Raw genomic sequence first — 22,607 nt, 5'->3', positions numbered from 1 at the left:
TTATTTTGCTTATGTAAATTGAATATACTAAGTAATATTTGATGAATATGGGAGAGTGGGGGGTGGAGAAAGGAAAAACAGAAAGAAAAAAGGTAGGCAGATTTAAGTGCTCCTAGACAAACAAGTGAATTTCCACAAGAACAGCCAAGTTAAAGTCAATAAACCCTTCTGGTTACCTCAGAGGATTTTAGCTTACTCTGCATACACAGATGTTATTGTATGGTGTGGCTACTTTACAGTAATATCCAAGCTTCGCTAGTACACTATTTAATGTATAGATCCTTTTGGAGCAAAAAAAAAACAAAACAAAAAACAAAACAAACAAACAAACAAACAAAAAAAACCTGTTCCTTTGGCTTTGTACTGCAATATGTGAGGGATGCAAAGTGAAAAGGTGAACTAGTGGAAAAAGACCCATTAGTCGCAGGAAATGCCATTTGGCATAGCTCCTTCAGGCATGTAGAACTTAACAGCTGTTCTTGTAAGATGCTCCCGTTCTTACTCTAATTATTCATATATTATACCCATCTTTGTCTTGTTTGGTATAAAAATAAAAGTTTTAAAATGTGAAGGTGTGTATCACTTGTTATTTATAAATAAATAATTCCATATGAAATCCTGCATTCCAAATTAGAAGATAGGTCCTTTCTTTTCTAGCTCTTTTCTACTTTAGTGACTTGGTCTACAGTGTCTTATTCATTAAAAAAAAAAAAAAAAAAGTATCGCCCACAAGTGAGGGTGAAAGTAGTATGCTTTTTTCCCCCTCTTATGTCAGAAAACTACCCTGCTTGCTGCAATCTTTAGTGTTTAGATTAATTTTTATATACTCTACTTTATGGAGAATAAAAAAGCAATTGAAGGCTGATCTCTGCTCTCATTAGGCTCCTCCCTGACTTAGTACGAGCAGTTAGTTTCGAGCATGTGCACATGGTTTTGTGGGTCTGTGCAGGCTACCTGGTTCACATCGTGACCTGCTGTTCTGATACTCCTGTAGAAAATACTCCATCGGTGCTGCGTCACCCTGTTCTTCCAGTTCTGAGGATGTACAAGAACCAGCAGAGCTTATTAGCTTAGGTTCAGTGTTGCTGCGGATGCGACTGTGCCCCTTTCAGACCTGAGCCTGCTCCGTTTAACTCGCTCTGGCTCATGTTGGGTTTCTTTCCACCTGTGGCATGAGTTAGCTGAGGCTACGGAGATAATAGTAAAAATTACGATTTGGTTTATAAACACATAGAAGATAATGAGATAATGGAAAACAGCCAACCAACATGAATTTGTCAGGGAGAAATTGTGTCAAGCTGATTTAGTTTGCTTCCTTGACAGGTCAAGTGGATTACTGAGTAAGGGATGGAAGGGATAGAAATGATACAACTTGAAGTTTGTGAGGTTTCAAAGGATGTTCTTTTAGATGTAATACATGCAGTGATTTTTTTTTCTTTTTTAGTGTGATCTTTCTTAGATCACCGTACTGCAGGAGTAAAGCTGATTGAAAATGCTTTAGTTGAGCAGGGATTCAGTGTCAGCTGGGAGATCATTTGAAGTAGGCTCCCATGTCTTGTCCTGTCTAGATTTGTCAATAATGGCACTTGTGATTTAGATGATGGACTGCAGTCTACTTCCTTTTCTTTTTCTTTTCTTTTCTTTTTTTTTAAGGGCAGATGATGTCAGTCTGGGAGTTGACAGTATGGGCACACAGAGGATTTATATTTGTAATTGGGATGAGCTAACAGTTTGCACATGTTTGGTTGACATGAGTCAGCTGAGGTTTATTTGTTAACTGGTAATTTGTTATACCACACTCACTCAGTCAGTACCTATAAATTAAATTTAACTTAATGAGTTAGATGACCTCTTCCAACTCCATCCTTTATTTGTAGTATTTTTCTAAATTCTAGTGATATTACAGCAAGCACCGAAAACTAATATTTAAGTGGATGTGACTGTTACCGAAACAGTTGTATATATTGTTCTGAGGCCTCAGGAAATCACTGTGATGTATGTGATGAGGATTAGCAACACAGCTACAGCTTGGCAGCCTCTTGAAGCCCCAGGATTTCTCTCTTGTGCTGGAGGGCAGGGGCAGGCTCCTAGCAGTCCCACCTCTCTGTCTTTCCTTGGATGCCACAGCCACAGATTCGGTTAGGCAGCTCACGCCAGGGTGGCCTCCCGCTCTTTGCTCCCTGTGAAGCAGCTAAAGCAGTTTGTCTTTTCTCCTGCAGCAAAAGGCAGGTTGTTCCTGCAGCCCCTCTCCTTCTTCTGTATTTCTGTGTGCAGGGTCCAAAACCAGCACTGCTTCCAAAGTGGCTGTTTGGGGTTCAGGAAAGATGGAAGGGGGAAAAAACTGGCGCTCAAGGTGTTTATGGTGTGACTCATTCTTTGTCGCGTTGAAGCTGTATATGAGGAAAAAAAACAACTTCTGTATCCTTTTTGCTTGCTTGCTATAGAAGTTATCAGGGCTCCCCTCAGCACCTCAAGCCTTTTTTCTTGCAGGAATTTGCCCTAATCTTTGTTTATTCATGGTAGTTCCTTTAGTCTGTCAGAGGGAGAAAAGATAAGAATAGGGAGGAGTAACAATACTCTTGAAGAGCTTTTGTAGAATAAGATACGAAATGTGAAAATAATAGGCATTTGGGATGGTGTTTGACATGTTGCCTTGTCTTAGCCTGCCTGTGATTGAAAGGGATGTTTGCATGTCTTGCTTCTGCATACGCAATGCACCTTCCAAAGCACTTGTCAAGTTATGGCAGAAGATGAATTTCCTGACTCCCTTAGAGGTGAGCACCAATATTTCATGCCAGATCTAGTTTCCAAAACAGCAGCCATGAGTGTCCTTGATTTTCGTGCATCAATATGCAGCACATAATAGCAACCAAAAAGTTACATATCAGTAATGAAAGGCAGGGCAGATAATTAGGGACAATTCTTTCAACTTTCGATTCCACAGAAGACCTCCTCTCAAAATCTTTTCCTTAAGATGGACTGTGAGATGGAAGCTTGTGTCTTAATATGCCAGGAGCAGATGAAATGAAGCTACTTCCTGTCGCCTGGAAAGACAGCAAAAATAATTTGGGAAAGAGCTCCAAAAGAATAATAAAAGGTGTCTTGCCTTGAGGAAAATAGAAGATGGGGAATTCTCTTTTTAGCGTTCCTGAACAGAGAATAGACAATGTGTGCATGGATTGAATAAGAGGACGACCTGTTGGTTTTGTGTGGACTGGATAATGTCATAGTTATTGGAGAAAATGGGGCCATTATACAAAATTAAGTCAAGTAATACATTGATCAGAAATGTCTACTGATGTTAAGACAGGGGTTTGGAGAAATCCCATAACACACCATTTTAAAAGCAGACAGAATTGTTCCCATACTTTTCTTGTTGCCTAGGAGTCCGGCTAATAAACCGAACTTGTGCGTTTTGGAACGGGAATACGTGTCGTTGGCCACTTTGCTAGTAGTGATAAAGGGCACAGACATGCTGACTGCAAACGCAAAGTATTTCTGAAAGCTTTGGCTGATGATCATGTTTTGTGACAGATGGGCAGGACAGTTATCACTACAAGAAGCACAGCTGTGAACTTGCAAGGTGATAGATAATTTACATAGCTGCCGCACAAGCGGTGCACGTAATGGATGCTGTCCTTTACAAGTTGCAAGCTATGACTGACTGACTCTTGAAGAGGAGTTTATCAAGAATGTGCTTAACAGATACAGGCTCTACCAGAGCTGCTCTAGCCCGTTGTTGATGGATGAGGTGTTTGTCTGCTCTGCTTCTGGTTAAATTTTACATTAGTCACACCTGAGACTGAGGCATGACAGATCTGTGCTCGCTTTCCCATTTACTGTGACTTTCAGCCACGTTTATAGCGAAGTTTTTCCAGAGAAATTGCAACAGAGAAATGTTGTATTACATTGCTGTGATCTCCCTGGTGGTAGTTTTTGCTAGTGATAGATTAATACCTGAAATTCCCTTTGCTCTGTTCTTGTCTATTGGTGATGCCGTAATCCCTTTTGCTCTGCTTTATGGATGGGAAACACAGCGAGAGGGGAAAAATATATCTCTGTTTAAGCTCATCGTGAAGATGCTTTCTCTGGTTCTGTAATTCCTGCTGCTGTTTTCTTGGCTTGTTGGAGTATGGCTCTCAGCCTTTGGTATCCTAGCAAACAATTTGCAGTTTTGCTAGAAAATAAGTTGATAATAGGTACAGCCTTTGGCAGCAGAGAGCTTACGCACAGGTTGTGTAATTGTAATAGCAAGGATCCCGTGAACGTTTCACGCGACATCTTGTGTCCCGCGTAGAGGGTTTGGGAAGAGCTAGTGTTAACAAGTGATAGCCTGTGTAAGGCAAACCTTGTGCAGTCACTTGGAAGGACTCTAGGTCCCAGTAGTTAAAACAGCCTGGAAGTGCGGTGAACCTGGCTTTTGAGCTTTCTCTTTTTTTCATTGTAACTTTCCAAAAAGCTGCCCGGGAGAAATCTCCAAGGCGTGTTGCTGTAGATGCAGGACTAACTCTTCAGCAATTTTTATAAGTGAGGAAATGACAATAGAAGCCTTAGAAACTTGGGCTGCCATCTGACTGAGCTGTTTGCTCTTCAGCGTTGCTAAAGGGTCACTTTTTTTTTTTTTTTCTTCTTCTTCTTTAAGGTCTGTAATAGCTGCATGACAGAAATGCTGGCAAGAGGCTGCTACTCTCTGCTTTGTGTCGTAGGCCTCCCTTCATGGGTCGGGATGACGAAACTGTCTCCTGTGGCAGAGGTGGATAGTCATTGATCCCCTTGCTACATCTTCTCTTTATTCCTCTAATGTGGAAGCATTGCGCAAATACTTCCTCTGATAAGGATTGCACAGGTGCTGTGAAAGGCCCCGTACCTTAGACTGAAATGGAGCATTCCTTGCAAGTTGTGGGTTTTGGCTCTGTGTAATTTGACAGAGCTGTACAGTTCCCCTTTTGAATTCTGCACCTTCCCGAACCTGGTGACAAGTGTGAAGTTGGCACTGTGACTGTACGCTTACTTTCAAACATACAGGATACACTCTTGTGCCGAGGGCTGCCGATAGCCAGATGGGTTGCAGGAATGTGCATGTATATGTGTGCGCACGTGTTTTATATAATACCGAACCGTGCTTGAATAAATCCCTTTAGCTCAGCTACCTGAATATTGCTGCTGCTCCCAGAACTCTATACATCACTTGGCTTCTGGAGCAGCCTTCCTTTCTTCGGCTAACTGCTGATATCAAACAAGTTAACCTAAGAAGCCCAGACACCCTCCGCTCTCCCTTGCACCCCCCTCTCTCTGGTTGTCTAACCTGGACTGCCTACTTTAGGGAACATCAGCAAATGGTGACAGAGAGGTAAAAGCAAATTAAAAAACGGGGTGTGTAGTGAAAATGCATAGGAATTCATGGAAGTATGTGAGAATAAGCCTTTGCTGGGTACCGTTGTTGCAGTTGAATCCTAGTGGGGAGCATTTATTAACTTAATTTTTGTGTGTGTTCTTGTTTGGCAACAAGTTTCTCAGTTTTTCTTCATTTATTACCTTAAAAATAAAGGAGATTTGTTACTCTTGTATTCTGCACACCGCTCAATGTCAGTGCTTAAATAGGACACAAAATAAGAAAAGAGAAGTATTTGGAAAGAGTCACGTTTTCTCACCTGTGGCGAGCAGATCCTCTCCTGAGGATCTTTGCATCCAAAAATGGCCAAGGGCTCCGCGGGACGTGCGAGTTAGTATGCTGTCACCGAGGCACCGCAGAAGCGGGGACTTGTAATAAAATCAATTCTGTGCTTGTAAATAGCATTGCGGCACACGTGCGGTACAACTACTGTGTTTATGAATGCAAGGGAATAAAGTTTAGTGGGTTTGTTTGTCTTTAGTGGAGAGTGTATTTCCATAGCGCGTGTACGTGTGGCTGCATCAAGGGGATAACGGGAAGGAATTTTTTTTCAGCAGTTGTGCTTTTACTATGGGGCTGTTCAGGCTATTTTCTGTGACAAATCCAGTTTAAAAAGCAAGGGTCACTGTAGCCCTTTGAGCATCCTTCTGTGCCACTAGATGAGTTTTTCGGGGATCTGTACTTCAGTCCTGATTTATTTTTTTGCACCTTTAATTATTACTGGAGAAATGGATTACTGTAATGGGGAGGTATAAGATAGGAATAACTATAGTATTAAGAATGGGTTTCCTTGGGAAATCCTACCACTTCCGAATAATTTTTTATTATTATTTAATCTGGCAGTGTGTACAAATTGATCTGAGCCAGGTATTTAATGTATGGTGCTGTGCATAAAGATGCTATCGCAAGTTAAGAGAATAAACACTTTAAGTAAAATAAAAAAAAAACCACCTTGCATCTGATATAGGTTCTGGTGAGTAAAGACTCCTGTATTCATTTTATTGTTCTAGACTAATTTGTTCTAAAAATAATTCCTTGATTCTTAACTGAGATTTAACCAAATTTACCTTCTTGTGAGTTAAGGAAAGGGGGAGAAAAACATCTTATCAGCTCATCTGTAGGCTGTGCTATGTTCTCATCTGCAGCAGCTGTTTTGCAGACAGGCTGTTCTGTATTCTTACACTTGCATATAGTTTTTTTTTTCTCTTTTTAAAAATTACTATTATTTTATTTTATTTTTTTAAAGCAGCTGTATCAGTCGTTGCGGCCTGGGCGCTGTGCAGGCAGAAAGAGGAGCCTCCTCCCCGCAGCCCCGAGGGTTCCTCTCCTTGATGAACCGCGTGGCGCAATGAGCCCTGTGCCGGCGTGGCCGGATCAGCTGGGCCCCTGCGATCGAACCAGCCTGCGCGCTGGTACAGCCGGCTCCCGGGGAGCGCAGTGCAAAGCTCGGCGTTTCGCCTGACTGCCACAAGGATGTTTACTTAATGATGGGCTGGCGATGGCTTGTAGGCAGAAGAGCTGGCAGTCTGCTGTTATTAATATCTTACAAAGAGAGGCTCTGCAATCCAAGATGCTTGCACTGAATTTGAAGAATCCTAGGTAGGGTAAGACCTAAATAAACTAGAACTCCTTCTGCTTACTACTACTACTTATATTTCCTTGCATGATGCTTCTCCCCCGCCCCCAGGCTAACACTTAATTTATGAATAGCTTTTGTTAGTTGTGCTGCTTGTTGCCAGCCTGGAGTTGTCCTTGCTGTTGCACAGAAAAACGGAGCTGAGCAAGCTGAGATTTAGTGAAAATATAATGATGCATATATAAGTAATGTGTAGCTAACTGTGCATAATGTTTAGTTGTTTGGGCTGTTGGCTGTACAAAAATAAGTGAAAAATAGGTAAACTAGATTTGGTACTTCATCCAAGGAAAAAAATAATTTTTTCGGCTTGTCATGTGCATGGTTTCCAAAACATAGCTAAGACAAGCCTCTTCTCAAGTGCTGTACTTCTGATGTTAAAATGCTTGTTACCCAGTTGGGTTAGACATCATTCTTTGAAAATGGAACAAAGTTGGAGGAAAAAAATCATATTAAAATAATAGCTTGCCTGCCTCTAGGTGCTATAGACTTAATTTTTCTGTTTGAGTAAAAGAATCTCACTATTCTGATTTCTGGGGTTTTTTTTAGCTGTCCTATTTAATACTTCATAAACTTTTGTTGAGAAAGCAGTCCTTCACTGTGAAATATAACTTTCATTTTGATGTTATTGTCAAGCAGGAGTAGAGCATGCGTAATGGAGAAGAAACAAATGTAAATACAGGTATCAACCATATTGCTGACAATACAAGTAAGTTTTTAATGAGCTTAAAGATAAGCATGGATTTTTGAAAATGGTCTAGCTTTCTCCTTGCATAAGAGACACCAGCTTAGATGTCTGAGAGCATCAGCATCCCCTCCGGTCACTTAATAACAACTGTGCTAGAGGATACTGGAAAAAAATGTCAGCAGCGTTACTTACTTTGGATAAAGAATTGGGGAGAATTTGAATGCACTTACTCCGGCAATTACTACTGCTTTAAAAGTCTGCACTTCTAGTCTGCTTTCAAGTTTTTTTTTGTTTGTTTGATTTTGTTTTTTTTAACTTCAATAATTTGTCTGACACTTTCAGTTCTGGGGTTCTACAGTCTTGTGGCTCTGGTTCAGAAGTCTAAGTAAGAGGAGCCGTGTCCTGCTTTGCTCTTGTCCCGGTGTCCCTCTGCAAGCCTAGTGGCCTCCTAGCAGACTTGACCCATTGATGTGGGCATAGTAGTGCCTCTTAAGGGTCCATGGGGAGCTAAAACTATGTTCTGTAAGGGAAGTTATTGTGTCCTTACTCTTCACTCTTTGCCAAGGCTCCTGAGAAGTGTCTGATTGTGTGCAAGGCTGGGAACCCAAACACAAGTCTAGCTCTTCTTGAGGTCCTCGGGGCACAATTTAGTGTTTGAAAACTGAAGACAAGACTAACAAGGGCTGAGCTGCTTTGATCTGCAGTTTGTGACTCCCTTCCCCAGGGGATCATCTGTTGACTCTGCTGCCCGATAGAGAGGGGAGGAGAGAAGAGAGGAAAGGTGAGGAGAAAAGACAGTATCTTGTTTCCTCGTCGTTGCATTGCTTGCCTAGCTCTGTGATACATAGGCATATTTACTGTTTTTCCCCACGGCAGTGGGATCTATTCTGTGGTACATGGCACTTTTTTCCAGCGGAACTGAGTGGATGTCTTTGGTCAATCCTATTTCCCATGTATGGCAACCCAATCTCTAAGACAAGACATTTAAAGAATAGCCCATTAAACACCAGTGACCACAACGCCAGGATTTCTTATGCTGTTTATAAAGGGACCTTTGGGGGGATGTGTAAGGGGCAATAACGTTCAGCAAGTTCTTGTTGGATGCAAACAGGCAGTGGAATAATGCAGTAATTAGAATAGATCAGTTACTGTCTTTTAGGGTGTTTCTTCTGCTCTTCCACCCATCTCTAGTCTGTGCTGCTAATTGTAAGGGCTTGGTTTGTTTGGGTATTTTTTTGCACTTATGAGTAATATGAATTGTAAAGCAGCTTTTAGGAGGCTGTGATCATTCACCCTAGTTTAGTCCCTGTTATTTCAGAAATAAACAAACGCTTGTGACCAGGGAGTTAATCCTGGCTTGGAGGGAAGGGCTGATACACTACTCTTGCTGATATACTCTTTCTGACTCAATTGTAGCAGTGAGTGGAATTTTATTACATCAGCCAAGCACGTGCCAGTAGGATTATTATGTTGTTTTTTTTCATTTAGGTTAGTAGAAACAAGGGCAGCTCTATGAAGATGGAGTTTAAAGGTATCGTGGCTTCCACTTAGTGCTCTTTCGTATGTAAATTTACTAAGGGCAGAAGAAGCTGCTGCTCTTGGGGATAGCACTGTTGTTTCACAGTGATAGGGGAAGTTTATGCCTTAGGTGGCCTTTTAAAAAACATACAGGAAAAAATGGGCTCACTTTTTCTAATACCATTCTCTGTTTAAAAAATCTGGTGGCCTTTTTAGTTAAATCGGTAATGTGTTTATGATCACTGTTGTAATTACTGAACACGTTGTTTGGGATTACCATGTTTAGTATATAGCTTTACCTCTTAGAAATAAGCAGCCCATTTTGTGTTGAGATTTCACAGATTCCTCTCCATCCCCCCATTACTTGCCTTTGTAGAGCTTTCTTCCCTGCTCCTAATAACGGCTGCTTGTTAATTCTAGTAGAATAACTTTTCTGGAAAGGCTTTTTTATTTCATTTGTTTACTGCTAATGTAAGAGCTCCCTCTGGAACGGTTATTTTCTGTGGCTTTGTTCATGTCTGCATGCTAACCAAGCACACGCTTATTTGTTCAGATCCCAGATTTTTTTTTCTTTTTTTTTTTCTTTTTTTTTTTTTATTTAAAATATTTGCTGGGCTTCTTAGCAGCTCTCCTGTCCTGAATGACGTGACTTAGTCATTGCCATGCAGTTCAGGTTGGCAGAGAAGAATTTCAGTTCGGCTCTATCCCTGACTGACATTTTGTTTGTCCAATTAATGCAAATCAGTTTATTCAGGCCTTTTGAGAACAAAACAAAAACAAACCCAAGAAGAACTGTGTTCAAAGATGCTCAAGATATTTTACCAAAGAACGTGGTGAGAGCTCCTTAATTAGAACTTGCTCTCCATAAATATTGAGAAAATAAATTACAGTTGAAAGCTATACATTTTAGCCTTTAATGTATTAGGCACAATTTTTGTATTAATGAAAGAATTCCAGAAAAGAAATGTCAGTAGAGCAATCGCTTCTATTTTTGTCATCAGCTTTTGTGTCTGTGCTCCTGCCCACTTGCACGTTCCTTCTGCCTGTTAGGATTTTTGAGCTCCACACGTTTGTGTCTCTTCAGCTACCAGGTTCCTCTCTTAAGTGGTCTCCTTTGCTCTCCTTGAAGGACTGGAGGCGTTCTGCGCAGTGTAAGCTCACGTACTATTTTTGTTGAAGTCCGTGCCAGGTTTCCATCTTGAGATGGTATCGTAAGAGGTCAGAGAAATGAGAAGGTGCAGCGGTGGTATGACTCCGCAAGCATGGGCAACTGGCCTCTTGGAGCCTGAATGCCTATGAATGAACCAATTGAACGTGCTGGCACAAGTGTCTCCTTTGTAGGATAAAATCTCTAAAGAGCCAATACTTGGATCTAACCCATCAGTAGGATCAATAATGCCTGTCAAAGTTTGTTTGGAAATGACCACTTCTCACCTCCTAAGGCAGAAAGGTTTCTTTTATAAATGAAGAATTTTATTCGGTCCTCAGCCCTACAGTGGCAATATGTTTTTCTTGTCACAAATTGTTTAAAAGCTTTTTTTGGAATAAATGTATATATATTTTCCCTCTAAGAAGATGCTGTGGAGGGAACACTTTGAGGTATGGAATCTCGGATTTCCCTCATGGCTAGCAAATACAATCTGGTTTTTGGAAATCGAATCTGGGTTTATATGGAGATGAGCTCTTTGCAGACTTAAAACTTCACAAATGAAGCTGTGTAGAACTCAGCAACTGTATGTGGATTTCAGGTAGTGTTAGCGATGAACTGGTTTTTGGGGGGCTTGTTTCATGAGGACATGAAGGGCTATCTATGATAGCCTCAAAAACTACTTTGTCAGACTTAGGTTGTAATAAGTATTGCATCAATTTGACTTCCGTAATGTGGAAATTACTTGTGAAATTTCCACGACCTGGTTCAAAAACCAGTTTTCAACAAATGATCAATGCATCTATTCAAGTGTTTACAAAAGCAGAATTATCTTTTGTTTCTGCTGAGAGTAGTGTTCAAGAGGAAATGGGGATTTATATTTCATTTTGGTTTGAAAAGATGTACAGCAAGAAATGCAAAAGAAGAAACCCAAAGTGTGAGCATGTGTGGTCAGTCTAAATGGCCTGTCTATGAGCTTTATGGCAGTTTACTGTTGCTGACTTTTGTGGACATTTGCAACCTCTAGCTTGATTATCAATTTAGTACTAAGCTGAAAAATGTGAGTCATAACGAGACTTATTGTACACTTCATTTGTTTTGCTTTAAAGAAAAGCAGTGCTGAGAATTGTATATATGCTGGTGACAGATCTAATGGCTCATCTATGCTAAATAAAGATTTAGGAAGTCAACTGTAATCTAATCAGCATCTAGCCAAAATGATATGCTGGATATTATGTAAACAAGTTTTGTTCCTGTTGGGAACAGAAGGCACACATGCTCGCTTGTTCGTGCTTTCTATCTTCTTTTCTCTCTGTAAAATTGGCTTGTGACTCTTTGCTGTTTTTAAAAAGCTAGGAGTTTTAAGTGTGATCCCTAAATACTTATCTACAGTTCTTTTCATTACATGCTCTCTATCTATACATGCGCATCAGCAGTGCTTCCAATTAAGTAACTTGTTCTGTTCAACTGCACTAAACAAGATTAAAATAGGTTCTTTGGTCACAGTGGCATAATGGATGGTGGGTGTATATTTCAGAGCTTACAAATTACTGTGCTTTTTGGGTACAGAACTGGGCAAAAATTGATGCGACTAACTGGTTTGGAGTCAGTATTATGTGTCGTTTTCAGCTGTACTTAATAGTTTGGTTTAGGAATCTTTATGTTTGGGGGCTGTGAATAGCTTGGAAATACTTTAGTATTAATTTACTGAAAATAATTTTTGAAAATAAGGTTTTGATGTTATTAATAACTAAGGAATGGGAAAATGCAGTGGTAGGGTTGTCTGCCTTGACATAAGCTATATACCGTTATGTCAGAATAAAGGCAGGCTAGGTGCAGAAGTAAAAAGCAGTCCTTAATTTTCCTGTTTGAACTCAAGGAAATGCAAAAACTTTGTAGAAAATGAAATCAAGTTATATTAAGATGATACAAAAAAAAAACCCCCATGCATTACTATTTTTAACCAGACAATTTTCCTCCATCCTTGCACTGTAGGTCAAAAGTATCGCTGTTATTTAATTGTTGCCCTTCTATTTCAGCAAGTATAAAACATTAACCTTCAAGACAGCACAAACCACAGGAAAACTACTCTATCAGCACTTGCTATTCTATATCATTACCATTAATAATTTGTGGGAAATGGACCTAGAAATAAGACTGCTAGTCCATATTTTGCATCTATATCTTTCTTATTAACCAGTTCTCTTTGAGAACTTATGATATTTGTTGAAGTATTGAGAATTTTTGTTTGTATGGATGCCAAGGCATTAAGGTCAGATTAAGTATAAAAATAGCAGTTCTAATGTTGCAAATAATAAAGGAGTTGTATCTTTGAATATTTCCCAGCTTTTAGTCCAAAGAACAGGAAAAATGTCTTTCAGATCAGCATAGAAAACAAAAATACTTTTTTGTTAGTTTTTGATCTTTAAAAACAAAAAAGCACTGTATTGATATCTCCAGTTTAGACATCACCTGTGATGTAAAAGTGTGTGTGTGTGGGCTCTGTAAACATCTGTCCCACATGTGGAGAAAACAGTATTTCATTAGGTTGTTCTGTGCACTTAAGCTTTTTTTCTTTCTTTAAGATAAATGTAAGCTTTCAGCTGATAACATAAGGTGCTGTGAGATAAGTTTCAAAATACTTGAGTGTAAAGGGAAAAAAGAATACCTGAAATAGTAGTTATAATACCTGAAGTCCTTCTCTGCATGCTTCCTTAATTCATAATACTCTGAAATATAAAAAGCTGGACTGGGGGTGGGGGTATATCTTCCTTTTGGGAGCATTTCTCAGTAAAATAGTTCCTGTTTTAACCGGATGACTAGATGTTTAACAAGAGGAAAAATTAGTACGGGAATAAGCATTTTTACTACTGAATCAGCATGCTGGCCTTGCTCCAGCTTCAGTCTTATAAGGACTAGGCAATATTCCCCAAATGAACACGTGCTCGTTAGGTCAACTGGGGAGAACTAATCACTTCCTTTTGAGCAACACTGTTCTTTCTGGTGCATGATTGTCCTTGCACATATGTGGTGGTTTTTTGTTTGAGGGGCAGAGAGGGAAGGTAGTTTTGTTCCCTGCTTCCCTTCCTGCTCATGTTGTCCGTCTACAGAGTTCATAGTTCTTTACTGTTTTTTTCTAAGAGCAAATAAGGTCCCTTTTAATAGGCAAGTATATGTTTATCTTTGAAATGTTAGTAGTAACTACATCTGGTAGGAAATCTTGAAATCGGAAAAGAAATAACAGGCATAGTGTGGAGGGAAATAATAGGTGTAGAATTAACTGTTCATAACAGGCTTTTATGATTCGTAGCAGTAACAGGACTTATCTTAAAGGTTAGTTTTCCTGAGATGGTTGGTTAGTATGAATGCATGCTGGTGTCCCATCATAACATACAAAGAAATAGTGATTTCTGTTTCACTTTTAAACTACTGATGTAATACCGGCATAATGGCTGGAGAAACGCTTGTGACTGTAATTGCGAAGCAGATAATTACCTAGTTGCTTATTTAAATAACCCCTCTTGGAACTAGATGCATGGCTTGGATGTATAATAACTACTGTGAAAATAAAACACTGTGTCTCATGTAGCTTCTGTCTACTTTTTTTTTCTTCACAAATGTTTTGATAGCTCTAATAATATTACCCTTACATTATCATACCCTAACTTGTGTTTGCAGTTGTGTGCCTGTACTACAATCTTTCTTACTGTCTTCACACTTCAAGTTGTTGAATTTTTTCTGTGCAACTTACTATATGATCATTTGTCCAACAGTTCTCATTAATAGTAGACAACACCTTAAAAAATTCTTTTAAAGGCAAGAAAGTATCTCGTGCACTAATTCCAGTGAAACTTGTTGAGAATCACCTGAGCCCATCTAGTAGGACTCCCACAAAAATCTAGAAGAGAAAAGTGAAGATCATCATGAATGGGCTTGTATCAGGGTTGCTTAAGTGTGTCTGTCCTGCTGATGTCCGCCTGAAAATACGCAGCCATCTCACAGCCAAGGACAGAAAATGAAGGGGGCGATGAAGAAGGTTTGGTCATGCTGTTGCTTTACTGGTTACTCCCTCTCTCCTCACATGGAGAGTCTGCTGCTGCTAGCGCTGGAAGAAGTCCTGTGTTTTTCAAGGACAGTCTTGTTGCTGTCTTTGTGCATGTTCAAAATCTACTGATCCAGTGTTTTATTTTGGTTCTGGTCCATACAGAGCATGCTAATATGCTACTGCCACTAGTTACTCTTTTTAGCTCCAGTGGCAGAGAAGGTCCGTGCAGCGGATCGAGCTGTTCCTGCCCTCCTGATAAAGCACGTGTCTGTCGCTGTGGCGCTGCATGATGGGGCTTCTGCTTTCCTCGTTTGCTCTTGCAAAATAACTTTGAATTATTATCCAGGTTTAAAAAAAAGTCAAAGACTGGATGGCCCGACTGTCAGATTCGAAGGTTGACATGATGGTTGGGCAGGGAGGGAGTGCTGATCTCTCACAGATACAGCTCGAGCTCGAGGAGGGGTTTGAACATTATGAAGTGCCACCAAGCATTAACCACTCTCCAGAGTTTCTTGAAGTAGATGCCCCGATCACTGGGTATCACCGATCTTTGCGTGTGGTGTGTGGACGTGCGTGTTCCTTGGTTGTAAATGGAGGCTGCTGACACACCCGCCCCGTGAGGCAGCTTTATGAAAACAGGCACATTTAATAGCCCTGAAGCGTGGCGAGACGGTCACGCGGAGCAAGACGGGCGAGCGCGTGCGTGTTTGCAGAGCGGGCCTCGAGTCCGGGTCGCCGTCACTAAGGTTCGGTGTCACGCGTGGAGCGACTGAGTAACGACCTCGCCAGCAGCCGCTCGTTGAGCGAGCGCCGTCTGCCCTGGGTGCTGGCGGCGGTGGCCGGGAGTTGGTGAGCGTGTCATTAAAGTTTGTACTGTAACGCATATGCGCAGCAGGGCCAAAATAAAGCTCTAAAAGCCATTTTAGGGTGGGTTTTCCTCACCTTTTGAGCGTGTGTTGCTCTTAAGGTTCTTTTTTCTGTAGATTTTCTCTGTGTAGCGCAAGCTGATTCCCCTCCCCCCCCCCCCCAGCGTGTTGTAAGCAAGCAGTAAGGAACAGGTGAGCTTGGCTATTAGTAAAAACTTTGAATGAACTATTTTGGACCTTAAGGAGCTCACTGGCCTTTAATTCAGGTCCTACCTTGTGTGGTGACTGAAGAATGAACAGATCCTTTCACTTAGTAGAATAGGAAGTGTCGTTGCTTTAGATATTTTTTGTTCGTAGCAAAAGCTTTAGGTGTACTATTTTCTTTAGCCCAGGCCTAAGCCTATGCAAACAAAACCCAAATTCGAACTATTGAGGAGGATATAGGAGCAACGCTACAGTATCTCTTCACTCGGCGATTATCTGTAGCGCTTCCTAGAGTAGTGTTTCTAACGTACCTTTCTTCCAAGGATTTTAGGATTTTAATTTTAGATGAGCTTAAACCTTACAATGGTTTCTTAGGCTAAGTAAGTTGTGTTACTCAGTCTCTCAAATGAGGAAGCTTTGCCAGCTTTAGACAATGAATAAGCCCCCTCACATTTTTAAGATTTGGGCTTAATGCTGGAGCTCAGGAGCGCACGGCTAACTTCCCTGTTTTTCCATGGATCTTCTGCACCGTGGTAATAGCAAAAAACCTACTGTATTTGAACGAGAGAAGATTAAATCTGCGAGAATCCCCCTGAGTTATATACAGATCGTTTTGGGTGGCATTGCTGCGTGGAGCCCGTGCTGGCGTCAGGACGGAAAGAAGGGCTCATCTGTGGGGTAATTCCGTGAGTAGGATCTAATCGGCTTGAAACTCATGTGCTGCCAAAATCTCAACTCACTTGCCTGTTGAAGGTAGGCTTTACATGGCTTTGAAGACTGAGGATACAGGAGAAATACTAGTGAAAAAAGCTGGTCCAGAACCCAGATAACATAGTCCAATAAAAGCAGCATATGTTGCAAAGTTCTTATTCTGGAAGCTTTAGTGTCATTACTCTCATCTTCACTTTGCATGGAGTGCCACAGGTGGTGTGTCTGTGAGTAGTATCGATGAAGTGAATGCTTCACGGTACGGGATATTCCCGAAACAGTGTCTGCTAGCAAGCTTTTCTTGAGCTTGCCTGGGGCATCTTTGGGGTAGCAACCTGAAATTCCAGGGGTTTGTCACTTTTTTTTTTTGTTTTAAGAGTTGGAGTTCATACTGAATTGAGTACACAGATGGAATATGTCAATTTTATAGTGCCTTTGGCTGCTTTGAAAAGAAAATGAAATACATTTTTGGATTTTATTCACACACTGCTGCATCCATCCTTCCTCCGTCCTGCTTCTTATATTGTGGTCGAATATGTGATTGCACTGGGGAACAGACGGGGGAGAAGATGAGTGTTGAAAAAGTTGAGGGCTGCTTCAGCTGTTCTCTGTTAGTTGTCCTGAAGGGTTAAAACTGCCCCTCCAAAATCCAAATCCAGTGGTGAGTGGATTGCATATTGGAGATGTTGTTTCAGCACATTCCTGTTAAACTTGCTGTATTGTGTATATTTGGACTTCTCCCACTTTAAGAAAATTCTTAGTTCTGTGACTACATTAATGTAGTTGAACCGATGCAAATTCCTGTTCTAGATGTGTTTTTTGGCTCAAGTTGGTAATGGAATATTGTTGCATTAAAAGAAAAATTGGCTACTGTAGCAACAGTCTCCAGCAAGGGGGGATTCAGTGACAACACTCTAACGTGTTATCTTTAGAGTTCTCAAAATTTTGTGATATGTTAAAAAAAAATTAAAAATACTATTCTTAAAAGATTTTATTAAAATGAATAATAGTTTTTTCCACTGCTGCTTAAACAGTGAAGTTTTGGCTCTTTGAGCTTTGAAATGTTCTATTTTGAATTTTGATTGATTTACTTGTTATTACAGTAAAAACAGTAAGAGAATTAAGTCAAATGAAGAGTACAAAGAGCTTTGGCTTTTCTTCAGGAATTGTGCAGTTTCATTTTTAGCTGTGTGAATCATCCTGGTTTAAAGTCTGTTACCTGTGTTATCCCTTAGGGATGATACACTAAAACAAACTATCCAGTTTTACCTCCTCTCTCTTCAAGTGTGAAAGGCTAATGAGAATTTCCAGCATGGGCTGACAGTTTCTGGTTTGTACACGAGAAAAGCTTGACTTATTAAATGACTACTCATTTAATAAATTAGTTTTCATATTATACCAAAATCTTTGTTAGCATCAGGCTTTTGTCAGTTCCTGATTTTTTTTCTTGCATGTTAACAAGATGCTGTAGTGGAAACATTAGTGAAGATGAATTAGCATTTGATGCGTATTCCAAAAAGGTATTTTGTCTTGGTTCAGAGGAAGGATATCTCTTCAGTTAATACTTCTCACTGCTGGGTAGTTATCCTCACTGTTAAAATGCACTCCTTGTTCGCAACTGGTGTTATTTTTTTTTCTGGCTTTAGTTCCCAACTACTGTATTTTCTTATGACTTTTTCCGTAGGTTTAATAGTTCTTTAGTAATTGGTATTTTTCTCCATTACTCTAATCACAGCACCTCTGGAATCATCACTTCTCTTTTTGATAATTGACCTTTCATGGTAACCTCTCTTTTTGATAATTTAAATAGATTAAGTTCTGTAAATCTCTTGCTGTAAGGCATTTGCTAGCCCATGAATAATTTTTATAGCTCTTACTGACCTTCTTCAGTTTTTCAACAGCCTGTCAGCATTGAAAGGTGGACATTATAATTCCATTGAGTATTACGTTATTAGTCTCTGTGAATTCATGTATGGAGCTGAAATTGTTTTCCTGCTTCCCCCTTATTCCCTCCTTTGCACGTAAGTGTGAGAACAGTCCCTTTTGCCACAGTGTCCAACTGGATGCATCGGTTGAGTGTTTTACCTTCTCTGACCCTCTCAATTCTTTTCTGAGATGCTTCTTTACAGACTTTGACCTCAAATTCAGAGACTTTGTTCTGTTTTTTTTTTTTTTTTTTTTTTTTTTTTTTTTTTTTTTTTTTAGTAGTATAGGGCTAAATACAGATAGTATGTCACATCAGCAAGATGTTTTAAAAGAGTTTTCTTGTGCTCCAGGAGGGAGAAGGCCAAGGGATTTTTCTGCAGCTCAGACAGCTGAGATGTGAGATGGATGATAGTTCCATTGGATAGCCTGGTCAATGTGCAATAGGAAACTCAGGAAAGACACTAAGTATGTCTTTATATGGCAAAGCAAATGTCTGACAGAGTTTGAATGCCTGTTTGATTTGATTTTAAGGTACTTAATTGGTAGATTTTTCTAACTATATTCTAGAATTATTTTGACAACACTTTGCAATATGGAGACTGCATTTTCCCTAGCATTTGATAGTATGCCGAATATATGCTGAAGAAAATCTCGAAAATCTAATACAAAATGCCAAAGCATTTCTAAGGCTGGTCAGTTGTGCTCTGTTCTGAAGGATATTGGTTGCTTTTCTGTTTCAAGTTATCAGCTTGAGATCTTCCAGGCACATAGTGATCAATTCTTACTATATAAACTTATCTTACTATATAAAACTATATAAACTATCTTACTATATAAAATTATCTAACGCTCTTAATTCCAGTGTGGTACTTACTATGGAGCAGGGTGCAGGCGTATATTAAAATATTTTGGAATAATGCTTGAAGCTGTTATACGCAATAAATTTTATTTTCCTTTCTGAACAGGATAGAAGGAAGCTTCCAGAAGTCGGTCAAGATGAATATGGTGAAGAGGATCATGGGCCGGCCACGGCAGGAGGAGTGCAGCCCCCAGGATAATGCGCTGGGGTTGATGCATTTGCGTCGCCTCTTCACGGAGCTTTGCCATCCTCCGCGGCACATGACCCAGAAAGAACAAGAGGAGAAACTTTACATGATGCTGCCGGTGTTTAACAGGGTAAGCTAGAGCATATGCAAGAGACGTTTTCTTTACTGGAATTGGACTGGGTTTTCTTTGTGTTCCCAAGACCTTCAGTTCTCACACAACAGAAGTTAATCTTGCGTTGGCTTCCTTTCATTTTTCTCTTCTCTCACGCAGCATTGTGTTAGTGGATAAACTCACCATTGGAGATTTTCTTCTATTATCACTTTTTCTGAAGTGCAATCTACAGTGGCATGCAGACTGCCACAGAGATCTTTTGCAGAGCTTGCTGTTGTTATAGAGTCATATCCAGCATGTGGAAAACTGAGTTTATTCCATGAGACTTTTTCCAGGGTAAAGTCCCCTGCTGCTGTAGTCTTTATTCTCATCTTTCAGAGCTGATTTCCAGCCTAAATTTATTCATAGCAAGTTCATACCCATTTGTTTGTGTGCCAGCACTGTCCTTGAGTGTAAATAACTCTTCTTCCTCTTTGGCATTTACTTCACAGATACATATTTAGAGGCAGCAGTCATAATATCTCCTTTCGGACTGCATTTTGCTAGACTACACAAGCCGAACTATTTTAATTTCTTCTTGTGATAAATTCTTTATTCTGATTGTCCTTGTAGCCATTGTGCTACATCTGTTGAGTGTTAGTCCCTCTTCTTGGACAAGGGGGATCTTGAGAAAGGAGTCTATAGAGAAGATCTAAGCAGTTGCTTGTACAGTGACATGCTCATTTCACTATACCCTGTTTGGAGCTAAGAGTGTAACTGCTGTCACTGGCATTAATAGGAGCTAAATCCTCTTGAAGTCTTATGTCACTTGGTTACTTTGCCTCTGCATCATGACTAATGTCTTTAAGGGTGGTTTTAGGGTATTGGAAGAGCAGAAGCTATAGATCTAGGTTTTTTTGTTGGTGGGTTCCCCCCACCCCCTGCTGCTGCAACCCCAGTGCCTGCTCTTGAAGCTCTTGGGTTTTGTTGAGCTTGTATGTGCTGTTATGGAATACTGGAATCATCAATAAACTAAACTGCAGAAACTTGATAGGAAAAGAAATTCAGCTTTCTCTTTAGATTGATGTTTTCTTGAATGTATTGCTTTTGATGTTACACATTGAACTTGTTACATGTTGTGTACAAAAATTAATCCTAGTCAATACATAGTATTAATAGGATTTTCAGTCTACTGGATAGCATGCTTTAGTGGATAAATCCTATAAATCTCATTCTGTTGCCCGAGGTCTTGTTCCTTGTTCCACTGGTAGCCTGTTGTGTAAGTTTGGGAGAAGCAAGCTCAGTTCTCCTGCTTCCTCTTTAATTTATCTGCTTGGATTGTATGCCCTTTAGTCATGGACTTTCTTAATTTGTTTTTACAAATTAGCCCAATGGAATCTTAATCTTGGCCTGAGCCAGCGAATGTTACTTTGATACAATTAGGCTTGGAATTCTCCCTCTGGTGGTTACATGTAGCTGATGCTTCAGAAAGGAAATAGACCCACTGCACTTGCTTAGTCACCCAGGTGTAAACCGCAGGTAGAGAAGAAATTCTTTCCTGGCCCTCGCAATGGTTAGATTCAATTCCTGTAGCACTGTGTCTGTGGAAATTGCAATTGGTGATAAAACTGGGTTTGAGAGAAACTACTGAAGCACTGCATGTCCTGTTTATGTACAGCACCTTTTCCCTAGGCTCTGGTTAGGACTTTGAAGATGAAAAAGATCAGTTGCTTCTTAATTTTTCCATTGCTTCTCCCCTCTTTTTTTTCCTGTCTTTTTCACTACGATGTTTTTTCCCTTTACGTGTCGGGCTTGGTCCTAATTCTTTGTCCCTCCATTGACTCTGTTCAAGCCTAATTATAGTTGTCAAATGTCTTTGCACTGTTTGTTCTCTCACTGTCTTTCAGCTTTTATTTTTCAAGCATTATGGAAAACATAGAGCAACCCCAAGTTTTCTTCCTACTCCCTGAAAATCAGCGCTTGCCGAACTAGTCTCAGGTACCATTTGGATTCCTTGAAGAGATGCATGGCATCTGCCATTTCTACCTGTCGGAACACATCTTGACTACTTAGCTGAGTGCTCTTTTCTCTTAAATCCCGTTTTTCCACTTTGTTTTCATGTTTTTTTCCTTCCAAAGAATCTCCTTGTCTCTCTTTCAGTGTTTGTATATCATCTCATTTTGTTGACGGGTTCTTTTCCTTCTCTAAATCCTGCAGAATCTTTTGTTTCCTTCTTTTCCTCAGGTGAACTCTGTGCTGAAGACGTGTGGTGTTCTGTTCTTGCCTGATATTTGTCTTTTGGATCTTATCTGTGTGTCTGTCTCCCTCTCCCCTCTTGTTTCCCGATTTTGATTTTTAACATCACCATTCTCAAACTCTGGCTATTTTTAATCTGTGACCTTCTTGGAACTGTCCTTTTTTGCAACAAACGTAGGCTGTTGCCAGATGTTGTCTTTTCAGTTTCCAACCTCTGTAAATCTGAATCTTACTCTGGCACAGTGATGAAAGCACATATTATCTGTGCTCTTTCACTTCCTTTCTCTGCAGTCACTGATAACCATTATCAGTTCTCACCAAACTGTCTAGTTTACCACAGACAAAATGGATTCCTCTTGGTCAATCAGATCTCATCCCTCCCTATTCTGGGGGGATTTTTTTTCCTTGTCTTGCATACAAATGCATTTTTGTCTTCCTGCGTTCAGGAGGCTGAGCAATTGTAGTTTCATCTATTTATTGCCTCTCTTACTGCATACCATTTGCTACTTCCACAGTTTCCCTGTGTTCCTGGTTTATGCCCACCTTCTTTTGAGCTTTAGGTATAAAACTCTCTGTGGCTTCCTTGGCTCATCTAGTCTTAGTTTTTTAGAGTGTAAACTGTATGTGCTACAGATTGTTTTGGAACAAACCTGCTAGCTTTGTAACTCTGCGGGGCCACTCTGCAAAGACATACTCAGAAAATGATTGGAATAAAAAATAGTAAAGGGAAGATATTTCACTTTCTAAAGAAATTTCCAGTGGGAGAGCTGATAAATCTTGATTCACTCTGAATTCTGAGATGACTTTTGTCTCTGAGACCTTCTTTTACTGAAAGGAAACACTAAAACATTGTCAGGCCTTCCTTTTTTGAATTTTTCTCATTTTTCAAACATACTCCTTCTCTGCCATCATTTCAAGCTATCAGGTAATAACGATTCAAATTAAGACTCTGAATCCCTCATTTTCTTTGCAGTTATCCATTCTGTTTAACATGTTTAAGTGAGATTGAGTGCTTTCTGGGTTATTACCTCCAGTGAAGTCCCTAGCGGTATACCATATATACATTATCTGTTACAAGTTCAGGATG

The 22,607-nt window shown here is 40.1% G+C and overlaps 1 protein-coding gene across 5 annotated transcripts in view; it reads left to right on the top strand.

Annotated features, from left to right (window-relative positions):
* The window catches only part of WDFY3 (WD repeat and FYVE domain containing 3), a 193,373-nt gene that overhangs the window by 38,508 nt on the left and 132,258 nt on the right, over positions 1–22,607 (top strand). For 4 of the 5 annotated variants that reach the window (XM_064510310.1, XM_064510311.1, XM_064510307.1 and 1 more), the window contains exon 3: positions 19,093–19,303. In XM_064510310.1, coding sequence (XP_064366380.1) covers positions 19,124–19,303 — 180 coding nt within the window. In that variant the 5' untranslated portion in view covers positions 19,093–19,123. Of the gene's footprint in view, positions 1–9,190; positions 9,245–19,092; positions 19,304–22,607 lie in introns of those variants that run through there. The other variant, XM_064510309.1, reaches the window with a different exon arrangement.

The sequence above is a fragment of the Dromaius novaehollandiae genome, chromosome 4 (assembly GCF_036370855.1).
Source record: "Dromaius novaehollandiae isolate bDroNov1 chromosome 4, bDroNov1.hap1, whole genome shotgun sequence".
In the NCBI taxonomy this organism is placed as follows: Eukaryota; Metazoa; Chordata; class Aves; order Casuariiformes; family Dromaiidae; genus Dromaius; species Dromaius novaehollandiae.
This window is presented reverse-complemented; position numbering and strand designations above follow the sequence as displayed.